Below are 18497 nucleotides of genomic sequence, written 5' to 3'. Positions count from 1 at the left end.
GTTTTATCTGTATTTGTTATTTCAAATAACTTAGAAGACCATTTTCCAACCAAGGCATTGTTGTGTGCTCCTCAGCAATGCTTTGGATGCTAAGGGGCGGGGACAATTTACAGGATTTGGCATTATTTTTCCTTGGATGATCATAAGAGATTTCCCGATCTCATATAAACTGGTACTAAATCTTTGAAATATTACTGTATCTTCATAGTAATAATAATACCTAGTTTGCTCACAATATCATGCCAGATTCTGCTTGTGTAATATTGACATTACTTTATTCTCAAAACTGTCATTTTAACTAATATATAAATTTGAAGTTGTGTCTGTTGTTGCATTTGAGAGCTAAGAAGTAAACCCAGACAATTGAAGCTATTTAACTTACAGGAAATTGGAAAGACATAGTGTTATATTTATGGTATGGTGTGGTGTGGTGTGGTGTGGTGTAGTGTGATGTGCAGTATGGTATGGTATGGTGATATACATTCTGCACACATCCATCCATAAATAAACCCAAATGTATCATTTATAAGTAAACAAAGAGTGAATAAAACTGAGATGTCTATGGAGATTCTCAGTTATCCAGATCGTGGCTGTGCCAAAGGTGCTTTTTCAAAAGGCAACTGGACTTGGTTTTTCCTTCAAGGAAAAAAACACTCTTGGGATAAGACTGCCGTATTAAGCCTATTTTCAAACCAACAGTTTTAAAAGTTAGAAAAAAGAGGAAGTGACAACTATGAGGATGCAGCATGTGCAGAGAGTATAAAATACTGTTTTGTGGGAAGATGTCCAAAATGGAAAAGGGGAAGGAGAAATCTTGAAAAAGGCTATGCAATTAGTCTGGAACCTACTGCAACATTTTATTGTAAGTCCCACCTCTCTTGAATTTCTGACTCAGCCCTTTTTACTCATACCTCTTTCTGAAGAGCTGGACTTAAGGGGAAGTCTACTTCAGGTTCTTGCAGTTCTTTTAGACCATCGCTTGTCTACAGCAGATATAATTATCTCAGGCTAAGCTGGTATTCAAAGAAAATGCAAAGGAAATATATTAAAACGCACATGGGTGTGCATGTACACACATACACACAATATTTATAGTGTATGCACTTGTAATTTTTATATGTTTGCTTGGCAGTATGTCCCACTAAATAAAGGAGAACTTAGTTCTGATTTGATAGTCACAAGATTATAGTTTGAGCTTTTTATAGCAACTTTGATTTATATGGTATTTCCAAGCAAGACTTTTATCATGCACTGATTTTCCTTCATCTCCATTTGTGGAATTCTGCAGAAGGGAAGGTATGCAGACACCATCATTTTCACTATAAGCATAACCTTCCCATGTTTTTCCATACCATTTCTTCCATCTTTTTTTCCTATGAAAGAAAAGAGATCAAAAATCCCACACAAAACTTTTGACAGCAGCTGTTGGGGACATCTGTTTGCAAGTACCCCTTTTCTCATTCACACAAATTCTTCTTTATTTATATTTCAGTTTTACTAAGTACAATCATTTTCATTCAAACGTTAAATTTGATATGCAGTTTACATTGTCCTGTTTCAAGAAACTTGAGTTTATATCAGTTTAAAATTAAGATGAAAATATACTTTTTAAAGGGGAGAAAAACCCCAAAGACTGCCTTGCCTAAATAAAGTATACCAGTTTTAAACTTTTGCCAAAACAACAACATCAACAACTATGAAAAACTGCAATTTTGTCCAAAAGTCCACTCCTTACATTTTGAAGATACATAATATGTGGCTTTTGCTCTAGATATCCGAAGAGATTACTAGAAATGCAAAAATATGAAAGAATTTTCAGTGTTCTTTGAAAATCAAATAATCATGTGTGCAAATAACCTCTTAAGTGCATGCTGCTCACATGATCTATCTGTTGTGGTTTGCCAGCAGCCAGTGCAGATGGCAGAGATATTGGACAGTGAGAAAGAAAGGGGACCAGGCTGGAGACGACTTGTACAAGGGTCCTGCATCAGATGCAGGGATGGGACCAGGATCATCTGAGATTGGGGTGCTGCCTTCAGAGCTTTCCGAGTCTGGCAGCAGCGAAGCAGAGGAGTCAGGGGAGCCTGTTCCCAGTATGCGTGTGCGCAGAGCTGCTAGAGGGCAAGAGCAACTGAAAGAGAAGAGGCAACTCAGGAGTAAGGCTGGGAAGGTGATTGCCCCTCCCATAAGGGATAAAAGTCAGTCCTCAATGATGAAGAGCTTTGCAGGAAGCAAAGCAGTTCAGTAATCTCCGAGTCCTTCGTGAAGCTCTGTACTCTGGTCATTTTTTTTCTAGGTTTTGGGGTTGGTTTATGTTAGCCTTAATTGGATGTCTGTTTCTTGGCAGCATTTGACAGCACTGAAAAGCATGCTCTTATCTGGACGAACTGTGTATAATGAGTTTTGGCTGGGAATGCAAGTAATTCCAAGCGTCACATTAAAAAAAAGGTTTTACTTTTAAATTCAGCTTGTTTTTGATGAAGCCTGGGTCAGAACACTATCCAGGCTCAGAGGATGAAGTCTACATGAATTCTATAAATACTCACTGGCTATATTCACCAGCAATACCCACCAGCTAATTAGTGGGAAATCTTCACCAGGTGAGGATCTTCCACCAATGAAACAAGTTGACCAACATGGGAGAGACATGCACCAACATGGCTCGAGAAATCATACAACTGTTCTCTCATTACAAGAGGCCTTCTTACAGGCCTCCCCTAAGAAGCACTGCAGGTCTGCAGATGATTCAGAGGTAGTCAGTCATGCCTTTGTGCTGACGATTTGTTGAATGTGTTAGAAAATATGTGGTGACCGATAACTGCTCCTCCACAGTTGGAAAATTGTCCATTTGAACATTATGAATTAGGACTGTGCATGGTTTGCAAATGAGTCACAGAGGTGTTTCAAATCTGCAAGTCCAGCTCATCTCTGCTATTCATTGAAACAGTCGTGGTTTTCTCTTCCTCTTCCTCCTCCGCCTTTTGTTATTGCTAAGCTTCTACAAACTGCTTTAAGAATCACATTAATCATCAATACATTAAAGCAACTGTACTTTTCTTTTTTAAAAAAAAAAAAGCACGGGTACTGGAATTGTCATAGAGAGAAACTGAATTCATGCAAGGTGCTGAAAAGCATTTCTGAATAAATTAGAAAGTATAGACTGCCATAATTGCTTTCTGAGTTGTTTGTTTATTTGATTGAATATAATTTCAGTTTCTAGGAGTACCCATTCATAAACTCTCTTCCCTCAGTGGGAACAGGGAATAGATCCCTAGTCTTAAACCAGTGTAATTATTTCCCAGGTATATCAGTCAATATGGATAATTCTAAAACCGTAATCTTCAAATCCTTCCAGATTACTATTTTTCAAGATAGCTAAATTTTTAAATGTTGGCTAGTTGGCAAAACTGTCTCTGGAATTGTAAAATGCTTGCTATTCATGAGTGCCAAACAATTTCGATGCATCCAGAAGAAAAATCTGAAAAACTAGCTCCCAAATACAATTAGCAGAATTACTTAATACCATCAATATCTTCATACAACTAAATACAACCATTTTTAGTGGAAAGAGAAAGTATCATAAACTAGCCTCTTACTCTGAAAGATTGATGTCTACAAATTTGAGTTTAAGAAAAGAAAAACATAGGATCTGCTTGCATAGCCAATTCCATCTATTTTATGTATTAACTTACATACTCACAGTGCCATATTTTTATGTTTCTCATAAAGGCTCTGAGTGACTGACAATCAGAAAAAAATCATAAAAGAATACTTCAATAAAAATACTACCCTCCCTTAACTCAACATTTATTCAGTCATGTACCTGTCATTTTGAAAACATAAAAGGGAAGTTGGTAGTTTGGAAACCACACTGACTGGAAGGGAGTCTTTGCAAATCAAGATGAAGTTTTGCAAAGACCTTGAGATTTTTCTGTCAGATAACACCTAAGTATATTTGTGCTGCAAAACAGGTTTCTTTTACTAATACCATACATTGCTTTTTAGAATGTTAAAGGGAGGAGATTGCTAATAACCTAATATCAAAAGCAAAATCCAGGGACACTTGAATCAATTCACTGTTGTTATGATTCCAATCTTTGTCTCTATTCTCAGGATTAAGTGAATTATCCATTGGGTGATTTAATGACTACTTTGCAAGAACTATATTTAAAACGTTAGCAAAATGATTGATCTGTTGTTCTACATTAATTTTTGCTTCTTACCCCAAGTCACTGACTTCATGAAAAACCTATAGATATACAGTATTGAAGCAAAGTAGTCCATGTGACTGAGTCTAATTTTCTACTCCAAAATGTTACTTTTCATTCATTTGTGATGAGGGGCCAAACCAAAGGCTTGTGCCTGTGATACTGGAGGGTCCAGGCAATGGGTTTCCCAAGGCCATTCAAGAAGCAAGGCTGTTGAAGAATACCAACTTGGTTAAATGACAAACTAATATGTGCCCAAAGATCACATTTATAGCTTTTCATTTGCACAGTGGTTTTTATTTGATGCTTCTTTGCTTGTAGGACACTACTATACCACTAAATCTATGCTTACATTTACAAAGACACTTGTAAGAAGAAATCAAAAAATATCTTCCTCATTAAGCCCTTGGTTTTCAAAGAACATTCCCTTTTAGGGTAAATGAGAACTGAGTGGTAAAAGTGGTGGAAACTTTTCATCAAGACTATAATATGGAGGGAAGATGGTGAAAACAATTTAAGTCTTGATCATTTTCTTCTTGCCCACCCAATAGGTGTTACCTTAAATCTACCCACCCAAAACCAGAGGCGGTATTCAGCAGGTTCTGACCAGTTCTGGAGAACCAGTAGTGAAAATTTTGTGTAGTTCAGAGAACCAATAAATACCACCTCTGACTGGCTGCACCCTCATCTATTCTCTGCCTCCTGAGTCCCAGCTGATTGGCTGGGTCTTCTTTTTTTGCCCCGCACAGGAGAATGGAGCTGGAAAGCAGGTTAATGGGGTGGGGAGGGAATGGGATTTTGCAGTGACCTTCCCCTGGGAGTGGGGTGGAAATAGAGATTTAACAGTATCCTTCCCCTGCCATGCCTACCAAGCCACGCCCACAGAACCAGTAGTAAAAATAATTGAATCCCACCACTGCCCAAAACCATGAGTACATGCAAACACACACAAACAAGAGAAGCATAGATTTGCATTTGAATTTTCAGAATTATGATGAGAAAATACAATTTCTTTTTCATTTAAATCAATGCTACTAAGGAAGACATGAACACACATACTTAAGAAAGGCCAAGATTCCAGTGGGACTATAACATCATGAGCATCTTCATAGTCATTGCATTTTCTGAAAGCCAAGGATGACATCAAGAATTTGAAAGGCTTAAGATTTGTAGCTGAATTAACTTCTACCATGATGTAAGATGCATAGCCACTCTATGTCTTATAACCATTAAAAAACCAGATATCAGGTTTTTAAAAATAGATCTTCTGCAGTCTTGTTGAAAGTGAGAGGCCAGCATGAGGAGCACAGAGTACAGAAAATTCTATCTCCTGGCCAAAATGTCCTCTCTAGAGCTGTAGTATTCCCTATTGCTTTCCCGTCGACACATTGTTGTTTGCATAGTATGGAGTCTAGCTCAGAGAAAAATGGTATCAGGGAAATGGGATGGTTTATTTCCCAGCTCTCATACAATTCTCATGACTGAGGTTTAAACTTATGGTGTCTGCTGCTGTGACATCTAATTTGTTTTTAAAAGCCAGAATTTAATATCTAAGACTGTGGAAGGAGTACTAACTGGATTCATATGAAACACAGATCAGCCAATCATATCTTTGCCTAGCTTGTCGCACAAACCCAAACCAAGTGGTTAATGTGTGGGTCATGTGTACCCAGGAATTTGGATTAATTGAATAAGTTACCCATAAGAGTGTCTTGCAAACTTAACAGCAGGCAAGAAGGCCAAGGTAGCAAAGAAGCTGGAGCCTGGATCCCAAATTGTTTACCTGATATACCTCTGGATTTGCCATTCCCCCTTCCTTCTAAAGAGTCCCATTTTATCTACTTTAGAGGGGAAAAATCAGAAGAAAAAGTGATTAACAATTAAGCTGAACTTCCCTACCTTTGGGTCTCTCCTTCGGCACCGTCCTGTTCCCCGATTTCACCCTCAAGGTCTCTCAAACATTCTTGCTCATCAGCCATTTTCTTTGCTGGGTTAAGATTGTGGGTTGAGTCACTTTTCTCTCCAAACTGTTTTGTAAGAATGATAAGAGTGCAGTTGTTCTCTCACCACTCTTCCTGTATTGAGTCTAAAGCCAGATGCACCGGAAACCATGTGGGACTGCGGGTGTGAGTTTACTTTTTAATCAGAAAGAATCATTCTTTTTTTAAAAAAAAAAAGTCTTAAAAGAAGAAAACTAATCCCTTCACTCCCCCCCAAAAAATTTCAAGTACTAATGCAGGCCATAAGGGGAACAAAGCATAATTGCAGCTTACAGAGCAATCTTGGTGTTTAAGTCAAGCTCACAAAAGCAGCAGCACATCTGTACTGGCAACTTTAGATACTTCACATTCTTCTTCCCAGCCTTATCTGTGTTTTGTCTGTGTAAGGATCCTTAGAGCAAATAACAGGGTTGGGAGATTGGGCAGTTGCAACACAACTTCAAGTATCTACAAGCTGCGTATTTGAAGAGGATGGAAGGAACAAGAAATCCACAGTCTTGCAAAAGAAGAAGAAAAAAACTGACCAGAAGGGCCATGTAGCACAGCAAGAGATATTGTTCAAGTTAATGGGGGGGTTAAAGGTTTAAGCAGTATTAAGCAACCCTAACTACCTATAATGCACCTAATCACATGAAACAGTCCTTTTCTGCCAATGGGCCAAGTGACTTCCTTAAAAGGACAGATAATTTCAGTGTCCTGATCAGCCAATGCATGGTTAACTGTTTGGTTTTATTTTAGTGATTTTACTTTTAGAAGAAGACACGGCTGAGACAAGATGTTTCAGAAGATTAAAAATGAAATGAGCATTGTAAAGAGACTATGCTGACTCAGGAGAAGGAATGGAGGACTCCAGAGGTGGTATTCATCAGGTTCTGGCCAGTTGTGGAGAACTGGTAGTGGAAATTTTGAGTAGTTTGGAGAACCAGCAAATACCCCCTCTGACTGGAGATTTTACAGTACCCTTCCCTTGCCATGCCCTCCAAGCCACGCCTACCAAACCAGTAGTTTAAAAAAATTGAATCCCCCCACTGGAGGACTCCCATGTAAATCTGTCATTTTCCACCCATTGATCCAGACAGATTTTTTCAGAGAAGAGAGCGAACCAGTTTATGAGAAGAGTGGAAGTTTTATTTTATTACTACTGACCTGGCATCTATAGAACCTTTCACATGTAATCCAGAATGCCACATTCATACATTTCTAGGCATTGAAAACATTCAGAGCCCCGAAACAGAACCCCCCCGCAAACATCTTCTTATTTCTACTGAGGGGGAAAAGAGCAATTTGAGACCTCCTGGATTCTGAACCCCTATTCATTTTTCTCTAGAATGTACAGTAAATGCATTGCCAGATAATGGTTAGAGTGTAGTACTGCAGATTACTTCTGCTGACTGCCAGCTGACTGCAATTTGGCAGATCAAATTTCACCAGGGTCAAGGTTGACTCAGCCTTCCATCCTTCTGAGGTTAGTAAAATGAGGACCCAGATTATTGGGGACAATAGGCTGACTCTGTAAACTGCTTAGAGAGGGCTGTAAAGCACTATAAAGCAGTATATAAATTAAGTCCTATTGCTATTTATGCTTGCTCTGTTCTAAACCAATCCTATCTCTCACCTTTGACTACATAGCTAGATAAAGTATGTAATCTGATAAGAAACATTAGTCTTAATTTAACCCATGAGCAATGGTGTTAAATCTTAGAATGAGTTTTCTTCTTTCCTTTCTCCCCAACCCACAAGAATTCTGTGCATGTATAATATTAATAAAAGAGAATATCTGTAGATCAGAGGTGGGGTCTTTCATGCTCTCTGAAATGTTCGTTTGCTTCCAGATTTTCATTACTCAGTTAGGTAACATCTTCAGTACACAATGAAATAAGAAGCAACTCAGCTTAAGAGAACATGGAAGACTCCACATATATAGCATTCTTTTCATAGGACTTTGTTCCAAAATCTTCTAAAGTGAACTGTAGGCAATAATAAAATTGTTGGTTTTGTTCTTTTTATCAGAAATAAATCCTATTAATAAGTTCAGTGAGATCTACATCCTTTTGGGAAACTGTGCATAGAATTGCTGTCTTACATTATTAAAAATTATGGCCTTAATACTTTTTATTCTCCTCATGTGAACCTGTACATAGATTGCTTCTGTTTAATTGAAACAAAGCCACAAAAATGTTTTTATACTTTAAACAAATTCTCCAGTTTTTCAAACTAGAATCCTGGTTTGCTCCATAAGTATAGGCATGTCTGTCAAATCATAACAGATTTTCTACCTTTCACTTACTCTTAGGAATTACTCATCTTTCCGACAAATCTATCCCATACATTGCATTAGGATGTGATATTTGGATCACATGGCTATGGCTGCCATCTTGACTTAACTGTTGAAAACTGTTATTATGTACTGGTAAGCATGACAAAGCAAATTCCCTCAAAAGTTTTTTTTCTTTTTTACCATATCATTGTACAAAAATGTTTCAACTGAGGAATTACATATTCCATGTGAACCTAGGTAGGATGATGCGGAGGGTAGAAAGAAAACTTTACAATATGGAGGAAGCTTGGTCTACAATTAACTTGGATGTAAGAAAATGTAATTTTGATTTTTTTAAAAAAGCAGTGATTACTAGCATTCTCAGCACACCTTGACTTTCTGGATAGGATTTCTCTATAATGTTTTTCACTAATGCAAGTACACGTTATATACCAGTCTTGCTAAGTTAAACTTATAAAATTAAAATGTGAAAAATACAATATTTAGTTTTCTTAAGAGCTTCATGTTCACACCTTCTAATAAATCTGTTTGTATGTTTGGCTTAAAAGGGATGCAAATTGCTTTCATTTTAATATAATAACTTAGCTGATTCTTTTACTGAGGTCATGAGAAATTGAAATATAAATGCAGCTTTGGTATAAAACGCACTTAAACTGAACAGTTTTTAAAGAGATAAAATAGCCCAATTATTTTCTAAAATAGATTTGAAAATCCACCTGGAACACATTAACTGCATTTCTACAACCTTTTACCTGGGAAACCCCACCTGAACTCAACTGAACTTATTTCTGAATAAATATTAGAATTGTCCATTACAAAATATTTCTCTAATTATACCAAGCCCAGACAAGAACCATTGTTATTAAGACTTGCTGATTGTACTCTGTTGCATAAGCATTGATCAATGCTCTTTCAGTGCTTGCACAAGTGAACGTATGGAGCATTAATGCAAAATGGTATAAATGCTTATCTGTGCCCCTTAGGTATTTTATAAGCATCTCATCCAAAGTATTCAGGGCTCAGAATGAAAAAAATGTGGTTAGAAGTAGATGGGGGTGGGGAAAATAAAATTGCTGCATAGGAACAGCTTGTACACAGATAGAACTCCCTGGAAGAGGAAATAAGAGCATGAAGCAATCATGCTCACCATTCTACCACTTCCTCTTGATGTCTTCTTTTTTCCTTTGTGTCAATATCTTCCTCATTTTTTTTCTAAGTTCATAGATGAAGTAAGGCCTTTAACACACAGCTCGGATGATGCAATTTACAGTACCTTGGGTGGTTTGAAACTGTAAAGCTATGTATTCTTTCTTGAACAAATTTAGTGAAAAGAGAGAGATTGCCTTTCAGCAAGAATCCTTTAATTAATTAGATTAAGCATGTGAAAAGCTTGGAAAAATGTTAAGAAGCCCATATTTTACATGTCTATTGAGAAATCAATTATTCCTGGTTTATTGTACATAGGATTGCAGCCCGAAGCACTGAATAAATGCAGAAATGTTGCATTTTGTTAGCAAGTGGTAACATTTTAAATGATTCTCCACAGCCAAATATTTCTCCAAAATCAATGATCCTTTTGAATCTGCTCATTTATCCCCCGTGTTATGTCATGCTATTTACTTAATTTGTATGTCACCCAATCCAGAAGTCTTTAAATGTACCTCATAAAAGGGTCTGAAGATGTGAGGCGTGCTTCTAATCCCACCCCTCACCCCCTCCTTGTATGCTATAGTTTTCTTAAACAGGGCATTTCTTGTTTTACAGAAAGATAGCCATAGGCAAAGACTTTTGATTCAAGAAAACATGGCCGTATTTTTTTCTTGACAGGAGCATAGACAGGAGCAGAAGTGGCTTCTTCTGTTTCATTGCCTTCTTCCAGGACCTGCCATATCTTTTAAATGTTTCTGTCATGTCTGTAGCTCTGGAATTCTCTGGAGGTCTCTCCCATCTAAGAATTACCCAGACACACCCTGGCTTCACTTCCCAGACCAAACCAAGTTGGCCAGGTGCTGCCACCTGCTGAAGATGGCCCTATTTCTCTATCTCCAAGATATGGAGAATAAGTGGCAAGATTTTGTACAGTGTTGTGATAGATAAATAAATAACAGTAAAATAAACCTGCAGCACTTACACAGCTTTAAGTGTAATTCCAATTTATGTACCCATCATTAAGAGTTATGTCATAAGGGTTACACACAACCCTTCCCTTTCAAGTATGCACATTTACCATCTACTTTCCAATTCTTTTATTGCACAGTTTGCTGAACCTCACATTCTTTGTACTTGATAAGAACTTCTGTTTGGCACAAAATGGCTCATTATTCAATGGGAGTCAAAGAAATATTTAGTATAAATCAGTTATGAGTGCCAAAGTCTCACAGTTTGGTACAAATTCCCTGAAAAATCCTTCATTTTAGTTCCTGTTTCACATTCTGGATATATCTTTAGCCATATGTTTTATTAATATTATTATTAGTTAAGCTTTAGTGAGATTCACAGCCTTTGGAGCTGGTTGACAGCTCAACAGCTCGAGTCCTAACCAAGGACTTAGGAACTGTTCAGGTAGCGCCGGAAGATATAAGCTGTTCCAAGTAGGGTGGGTTTTTTTGTAGAATCAGGGTATTTAAGTCTGATAAATTCAGTATTTCCAAATAGCAAGGCAGCCCTTTAGGTATTGCTCCAAGGGCTCCAATTACAATTGGGATAACACACAATTTCTTTTTCCAAAGTTGCTCAGTTTCAATTTGTAAGTCCTGATACTTTGTAATTTTTTCTTGCTGCGTGTCTACAATTCATGAATCACCAGGTATTGCAATGTCAATGAACCAAACCCTTTTATTCTCAATTATTGTTATGTCAGGCATGTTGTGGACCAAATGTCTGTCCATCTGAATTCTGAAGTCCCACAATATCTTGATTTTTTTCATTCTCCAGAACCTTCTCAACCTGATGTTCCCAATAATTATTACTATACTCAAATCCAAATTTTTGGCATAGTTTCCAATGAATGATTTTAGCAACTCAGTTATGGCGTTCTAAGTAGTCAGTTTGTGAAATTTTGCTGCATCCACTGATTAAATGGTCAACTGTTTCATCTTTCTCATTACAGAGGCGGCATTTGCTGTTGATGGTGACATGCTGAATCTTTGCCTTCATGCAATTTGTGGCTAAGGCTTGTTCTTGAGCAGCCAAAATAAAGCCTTCAGTTTCTTTTTTCAGTATTCCTAATTTTAGCCAATTCCAAGTAAGCTTTTGGTCAACTTTGCCTTCAATACTTTTCAGGTATTGGCCATGCATAGCTTTGCTTTTCCAATTTTCAATTTGCTTCTCAATAACTTCTTTTTTGTATTCAGCTTGCTGAAACTGTGGTTGAAACCTTCAAAAGGCACTGGGTTTGCATACTTCCTTTTCTAATCACTTTTGGAAATTGCTTCTTAACTGCTTTTCAGCTAGTAGGAACCTCTGGACTGACATATTTTACAATACTGGGCGAGTTTCCTCCAAACCTTAGTGAAAAACGCATTTAAGAACAGCTTTTAGCACATTTTTTTCCTTTTGTAATAAACAGCAAGAGTGATTAGAATTTTTATTTTGGGAAGCTGCAAATAGATTAAGGGTCCAGATGGATTTGAAATAAGATTTTGGAATTAATTATAAGAATCTTTTCTGTGTGAAATGCTTTTGTTTTGAATTCTTGATAGGATGAAACTTTGAAGACTGGATGCTAAAAAGAATCAGAAAGAACTAATGTTTACAGTTAAAGAGAAGAACATTTAAATTTGACTTCCTGCACTGGATATATACATGAAAGTGGATGATGTCTAAATATTGTATTTAAAAGGAATATTCAAATAATAGACCCAAAGAATAATCTAGATAACTTTCCTTCTTTGGATTTACAAGAGTCTTACTAAAGTTTTGAAGAATTTTGTGAAAAAAACAAAAGAAAAAAATGAAAAGAAATCAAGTTTCAGGACATTATATGAAGGGACTAAGGATCAAGAATAAGTAAAAGGTAAGGTTTTCTCTGGTAACCCTTAATGGCCTGTTGCTGATCAGGACTGAATGATGAGGCTTTAAGGATATGTTTACAGATAAGTGACAGGATATGAGAAGAGATCAGTGGTGGGATTCAAATTTTTTTACTACTGGTTCTGTGGGCATGGCTTGGTGGGCGTGGCAGGGAAGGATACTGTAAAATTTCCAATCAGAAGTGGAATTTGCTGGTTTTCCAAACTACTCAAAATTTCTGCTACCGGTTCTCCGGAGCTGGTCAGAACCTGCTGAATACCACTTCTGGAAGAGAGCATTTGTTATATTTTAGGAGAATGTGATAAGTTACTAAAATTGTTTGCACTTGTGGTGAAGGGAGAAGTAATTTCTTTATATATTTCTTTTCTTTTTATTTATTACACTTTTATTTTTCTTTCTTTTCTATTTTTTTCCTTCTATATTTTATTTTTTGCACTTTTTTCTTTTCATTTTTTTTTTTACTTGTATTGGTTTTAATTTTTAATTGTAATTTAATAGTATTATTTTTAAAAAGAAAAACAAGTACTATTTGCAGAGGAAATAAACTTCAGAAATTGCAAAGTAAATCTCGACACCACATTAATCTTCACACCATCAAAGACGCATCTCTGCATTCTCCTAATTATAACAATAGCACTTAGACTTATATACCGCTTCACAGTGCTTTACAGCCCTCTTGGAGGAGCCGTGGTGGCTCATGTGGTAAGACGCTAGGCTTGTGCACCTCTGAGGTCAGCAGCTCGGCAGTTCGATTCCCATGAGCAAATAAACCCCATAGGGACAAGAAAGAGCCTCCTCTGAATGCCTACTGGCATCCCACGGGTAAAGCTAACACCGCCTGAAAAAATTCCTTTCACAGAGGCAGCCAGCCACTTCAGTGATCCCTGGCTACCATGTGGCATATGTAAATAAATAACAGCCCCCTCTAAGCGGTTTACAGAGTCAGCATATCACCTCCAACAGTCTGGGTCCTCATTTTACTGACCTTGGAAGGATGGAAGGCTGAGTCAACCTTGAACTTGTTGTGGTATGTAAATACTCTGGTAGCCATTTTTAATGATCCTGTCTGCTGATATTGCTTTTGTGTTCATCCCCTGTTGACCATGTAGGCAGCATAAATTTGTCTTCAGCTATTCCAGTGTAAAAGTATTTTCCTTCTTCAACTGACACAAGCCTTGCTACATGCACAATCAATGACATTGTGTTGATTATCTTGTTGATGACACAGTCATTTCTATAAGCCACTTTAGACAGCTGTCTTCTCTCCAGTGACTGATATTGCCTTCTAGGGCCACTTTGGTTTGGGATATGATAGAGATCAGACACTGCCTGGACTGGTGCTTGTTCAGCTTTAACATGGGTTTGGTGCTTTTTTATATTTGTGGGTCCAGTCAGTGGTGGGATTCAATTTTTTTTACTACTGTTTCTGTGGGCGTGGCTTGGTCAGTGTGGCGTGGCTTGGTGGTGTGGCTTGGTGGGCATGGCAGGGGAAGGTTACTGCAAAGTCCCATTCCCTTCCCACCCCACTAACCTGCTTGCAAGCTCCATTATCCTGTGCAGGGTAACCAAAGAAGACCCAGCTGATCAGCTGAGACTCGGGAGGCAGAGAACAGATGGGAGCAGGGCCAGTCAGAGGTGGTATTTGCTGGTTCTCTGAACTACTCAAAATTTCTGCTACCAGTTCCCCAGAACTGGTCAGAACTTGCTGAATACCACCTCTGTGTTAGTCCTGTGCTTCACAAAGAGTTGATATTTTTAAATCAGGGAAGGAAGTCAGGTTCTCCCAGCTCTGCATTGCTGATTCTATCCAAAATGAGTGTATTACACATGCCTGCTGTTTTTGCCAGCAGCAGTTGTGCTGTCTGCTGTTTGTATTATATTAGGTAGGGAGGTGCCATTTTGGCCTCCTTCTATGCCATTTTGCCTACTTACCAGCTTAGGAGATATGGACGCTGTGGGGAAAATGGAAAGAGTTCCATCTGTTTCCCTTTTTTTTTAGCCCACATGAAGGTCCCAAACAGAGTGAGATGGGGTGACACAGAAGGAGCCCTTAAATTCTCCTTGCTACTCCTCCATCATTCCAGTGATCTGCCAGGCTAGTTATTTTTGAACAAGGGGCTACCACCCTTCTGGAAGATCATTCAATCTATACCTCCAATTAGCCTAGCTAACCAGTTGATGGAGTAAAGAAGGGGTGTCAGATGAAATAAAGGGAGTTTTGTCTAATGAACCAGGAACCTTCATGCTGCATCCCCACCCCACCAAACTTGTCAGCTGGGCTATTTTGGGACATAGATTTAATACTCTTCCAGAAAAAAAACCCCAGACCTGTGTTCTGAAATGGTCTGAGTGATAGGTCATTGGTACAGAGAACCTTCACACCAATGACCTATCACTTAGGCAACTTGAAAGGAAGCTAAAGCCTCCAATACAATCCTTATCCATCTCAGGTAGCTTTTTAGATTGCTCCCTAAGCATATTTACACACATCGAGGACACTGTTGTTGGCTGTTCTTCCTTCCACCACCATTTTCCACCAGCTGGTAACAAAGAATGAGATGGGAAACTCATCTAGGGGAACCCATCAATCACTGCACTTAAATTGTCCTGCATTAAAAACTATAAAGACAGCTCCACTCACTGTTTCAGTACTGAAGCAGAAAAAGGTTCAGACACTGGGGCAGTTTAACTTGTGCCAGTGTATTTTGTCCCAGTTCAAGGACTAGAGGATAGATGTCAACACAGTCATAAGTAAAAGCCTCAGAAATATGCATTTCCTGTCCTCAAAGTTTGAAAAATTAGCAAAGAACCCTTTACCTTTAGAACATTATAATTGATACTTCCATATCCCTAAACATGAAAAGGGTTTGTTTCATTATCCTGTATCTGGATGTTTTCTTCAAATGCTGTCAGTGAAGCATAAGGAAGCAGTCAGATTTTGAAATGTTTGTTTCCAGCAGCATACTAAATTATCTCTTTCTACGCAGAAAACATCTCAGGAGACTAATCATCACCAGTTGTTTCTGCTGTGCTTGTTCATATATTATAAAGCTGATCCCGCATGGCAGTTCTGGATCTGGTTTTATGATATGCAAGTGAAATCTCCAAGAAAATATTACCATCTGTATCTACAACACAGTTGCGCCTTCTTCCAAGCTGGTCTCTTCCATTACAGCCTCCCCTGCCTAACCCATATAATTTTCCTCAAGCCTGCTGATATTCCCCAAGTGCATGAGAAATGCCACTTTGACTCCATATGAAATGGCAGACAGATAATTGACTTCCCGTAAAAAATGATCATATGGGAGAACAAAGAGTAGAAAAGAGTTCCAAAGGAACTATTGGATCTCTAGAAGAAATGGGGTATAAATTTAAGTTGCCAGTTATGTTTTTTCAGTAATAATAATAATAATAACAATTGGTGATCTAAAAGAAGAAAAACTAACCACTGGATTATTTTATTGCTGATGATGGGTTGCTTTTCAGTCCCTTTCTTGATCCTGTGCACCATTTCTCTTTGCTGAATAGTTTCCCCCTTTTTGCCTATAATTATAGAATATACCCATAAAACAAAATTAGATTTTTTTCCTGATAAAAAATGCAGACTCTCAGGAATAATCTATCAGGTCCATATTTGAACACTAGGTAGAACCAATGCTAGCTGTAGTTAAGAGCAAAGTTAAAACGGGCAATGTATCCTCATCCTCTTTTCCCTCTCTCTTTCTGATTTTCATTCTTCACTACTCTCTCATCTCTTTTCTTCCTTCCTTCCTTTTATCCTTTAGACTGAGTGCTGGGGGATGTACAAGTACCCCCAAATTTTGCAAAATCGTTTATAAAACGACCTGTTCTTGCTCTTTTCCCAACTTCCTGCTCCTTTTGGCTATTCAGATATTCTCTCTCTACCCACATACCAACCACATATATATTAGGGTTCAGATATGTAAAAGGAAGAAATGTTTAGGAGCTGTTTTCATTGCCACAAAAAACTAGGACCAGAAAATGGCTTAATGGGTATAAATTGCAGCTACCTGGGTTGTGTTTAAATATAAAGGAAAACAGTTTAAGGCTAAGGTCTGCACAGGAGTGGAAGAGTCTATCTATTAAGGTTGTAGCTCATTCTCCATCTCTTTAAGTTTTTTTAAGAAGAAGCTAGACAACTGCCTCTCATAGATAGTTTAATTAGTTTTCCTGCAAATTGAAGAGGGTTGGACTAGATAATGTTTGCAGTCCCCCCCAACTCCATGATTGTATGATCATACAGACAGAAAGATGGACAGATGTAGTCCATGTAAAGCTCTGAGTAGATGCTTCAGTTCAATTGACCCTTATGTAATAAAACCATATTTTGCTTCTAATATTACATCAGAGCCACTCTAATAGTGGACTCTTTCCATTTTGCTGGTCTAGGCAAAGCAAAGTGGTCTGTGTTCAGAAATGTGTTTTACTGAGGCAAGACTATCGTAATGCAAATTATACTATTGTAATCAATACAGCAATTGAACCCATTCCACAGCCTAAAATGTAGACAAACAGTATTTGGGATAAATTACAACTATTACTCTGAAGGTTCCAGTCAATCTTCTTTAAAGAGGACTTTCAAAATCATAGTTTGGATGTTAGAACATCCCTCTCCTGTGTCTTTAAATAATTTCCTTCTGATAATGTAGGCAAGCGATCCCCAAACTTGGCAACTTCAAGACTTGTGGACTTCAACTTTCAGAATTGTGAGAGTTGAAGTCCACAAGTCTTAAAGTTGCCAAGTTTGAAGACCTCTGATTACCCAATTGGGTGACAATCTTACAAACCTGTATGAGAAGAAGCATTTGAATGTTAAACTATTTCGGATTTAGGGTAAATAATATTTATACTTTGAAATGAAGTCACAAGGGAGAAGAAGTAAATGAGGTTCTTGCAAAGGTGATGCATTTGATTATACTTGCCAGAATCCCAGCAGTCATACTCTTACATTTTCAAATCATTATCAAGAAAAGGCTCACAGAAAGCATCCTTCAGTAAACCAGCTGGGAAATTATTAGAGCATGGATGACTGTTGCAAAATTATTCCTGTCCGGAGTTGGCTATCTCCTGACAAACCAGGCGACGTTAATAAAAGCATTTAACACTGCTAAGGTCACCTGGTTCTCTGGCAACAAAGCTGGGTCTAGAAACTGCTCCCAGCTGTTGATCTGCTGTCTTAAGAAGTAATACAACCTACTCAAAATATATTGTGTACGTGTGTGTATACACATATATACATACTGCAGACTTAATCTAGCCATAAAACCTCTGCCTTCTCACTTTATCCAGGCATCTTCACATCTCCCTTTATCCAGATGATAGAAAGAAATGATATTTGAAAGATACACACTCTGAACCACATGGAAATTTGCCCAAGAGATGATTGCTGAATGAAATATTGGGATATTACCCGTCATGCTGTTCCTTGTTAACCCCTTTGAATTGATCCAGAAGAATGGAGAAATGAAGCAACCAATCATCATCCTAATGCCGGAGCAAAATAGGTGCCAGTTTGTTCTGACTATTCTCAGTGCTGGCACTTGTTCAGTCTACTCCTGTGGACTTGCTTCCCAAAGGAGAAGAATTGTTCCTTTAATATGTGAATGCATCTGAGAAACTATACCCCCATTCATGAACAATTCCTGTCATTTTTATGATCATCCCGTTGACACCTACAATTATCCTCCATATTTCAGAAACATTTTATCATTTGCCAAAAGATTTAGTCCAAGAATAAATCTGAGCACAACAGCAACCTTGATGGCATTCAGCTTTGGATATATTTCTCAGTGGTACAGTTAATTTCCTGATGAGTTTTTTATGTTGTTTTGCTAAACATCAAAGGTAATTTCTATCTATCAGAAATTTATATACAATTCCCCTATTAGGAAATCAAAGCCCGTGTGTGACACACAGCCCTTTCATGCCTTGATTTCCCAAATCTTAAGATAGCAGCCA

The 18497-nt window shown here is 37.9% G+C and overlaps 1 protein-coding gene across 4 annotated transcripts in view; it reads right to left on the bottom strand.

Annotated features, from left to right (window-relative positions):
• Positions 1-6577, bottom strand: part of LSP1 (lymphocyte specific protein 1) — a 96147-nt gene extending 89570 nt beyond the window's left edge. Inside the window, exon 1 of one of the 4 annotated variants that reach the window (XM_087919982.1) lies at positions 6108-6577. In XM_087919982.1, the coding sequence (XP_087776108.1) occupies positions 6108-6187 (80 nt within the window). In that variant the 5' untranslated portion in view covers positions 6188-6577. The remainder of the gene's footprint in view (positions 1-6107) is intronic. The other 3 variants (XM_026706580.2, XM_087919987.1, XM_026706577.2) reach the window with 3 other exon arrangements.
• Positions 6578-18497: the final 11920 nt, after the last annotated feature.

The sequence above is a fragment of the Pseudonaja textilis genome, chromosome 1, assembly GCF_049901715.1.
Source record: "Pseudonaja textilis isolate UNSWEBS1 chromosome 1, rPseTex1.2, whole genome shotgun sequence".
Taxonomy (NCBI): Eukaryota; Metazoa; Chordata; class Lepidosauria; order Squamata; family Elapidae; genus Pseudonaja; species Pseudonaja textilis.
The sequence above is the reverse complement of the archived record's forward strand: the minus strand, read 5'-3'. Positions and strand labels throughout refer to the sequence as shown.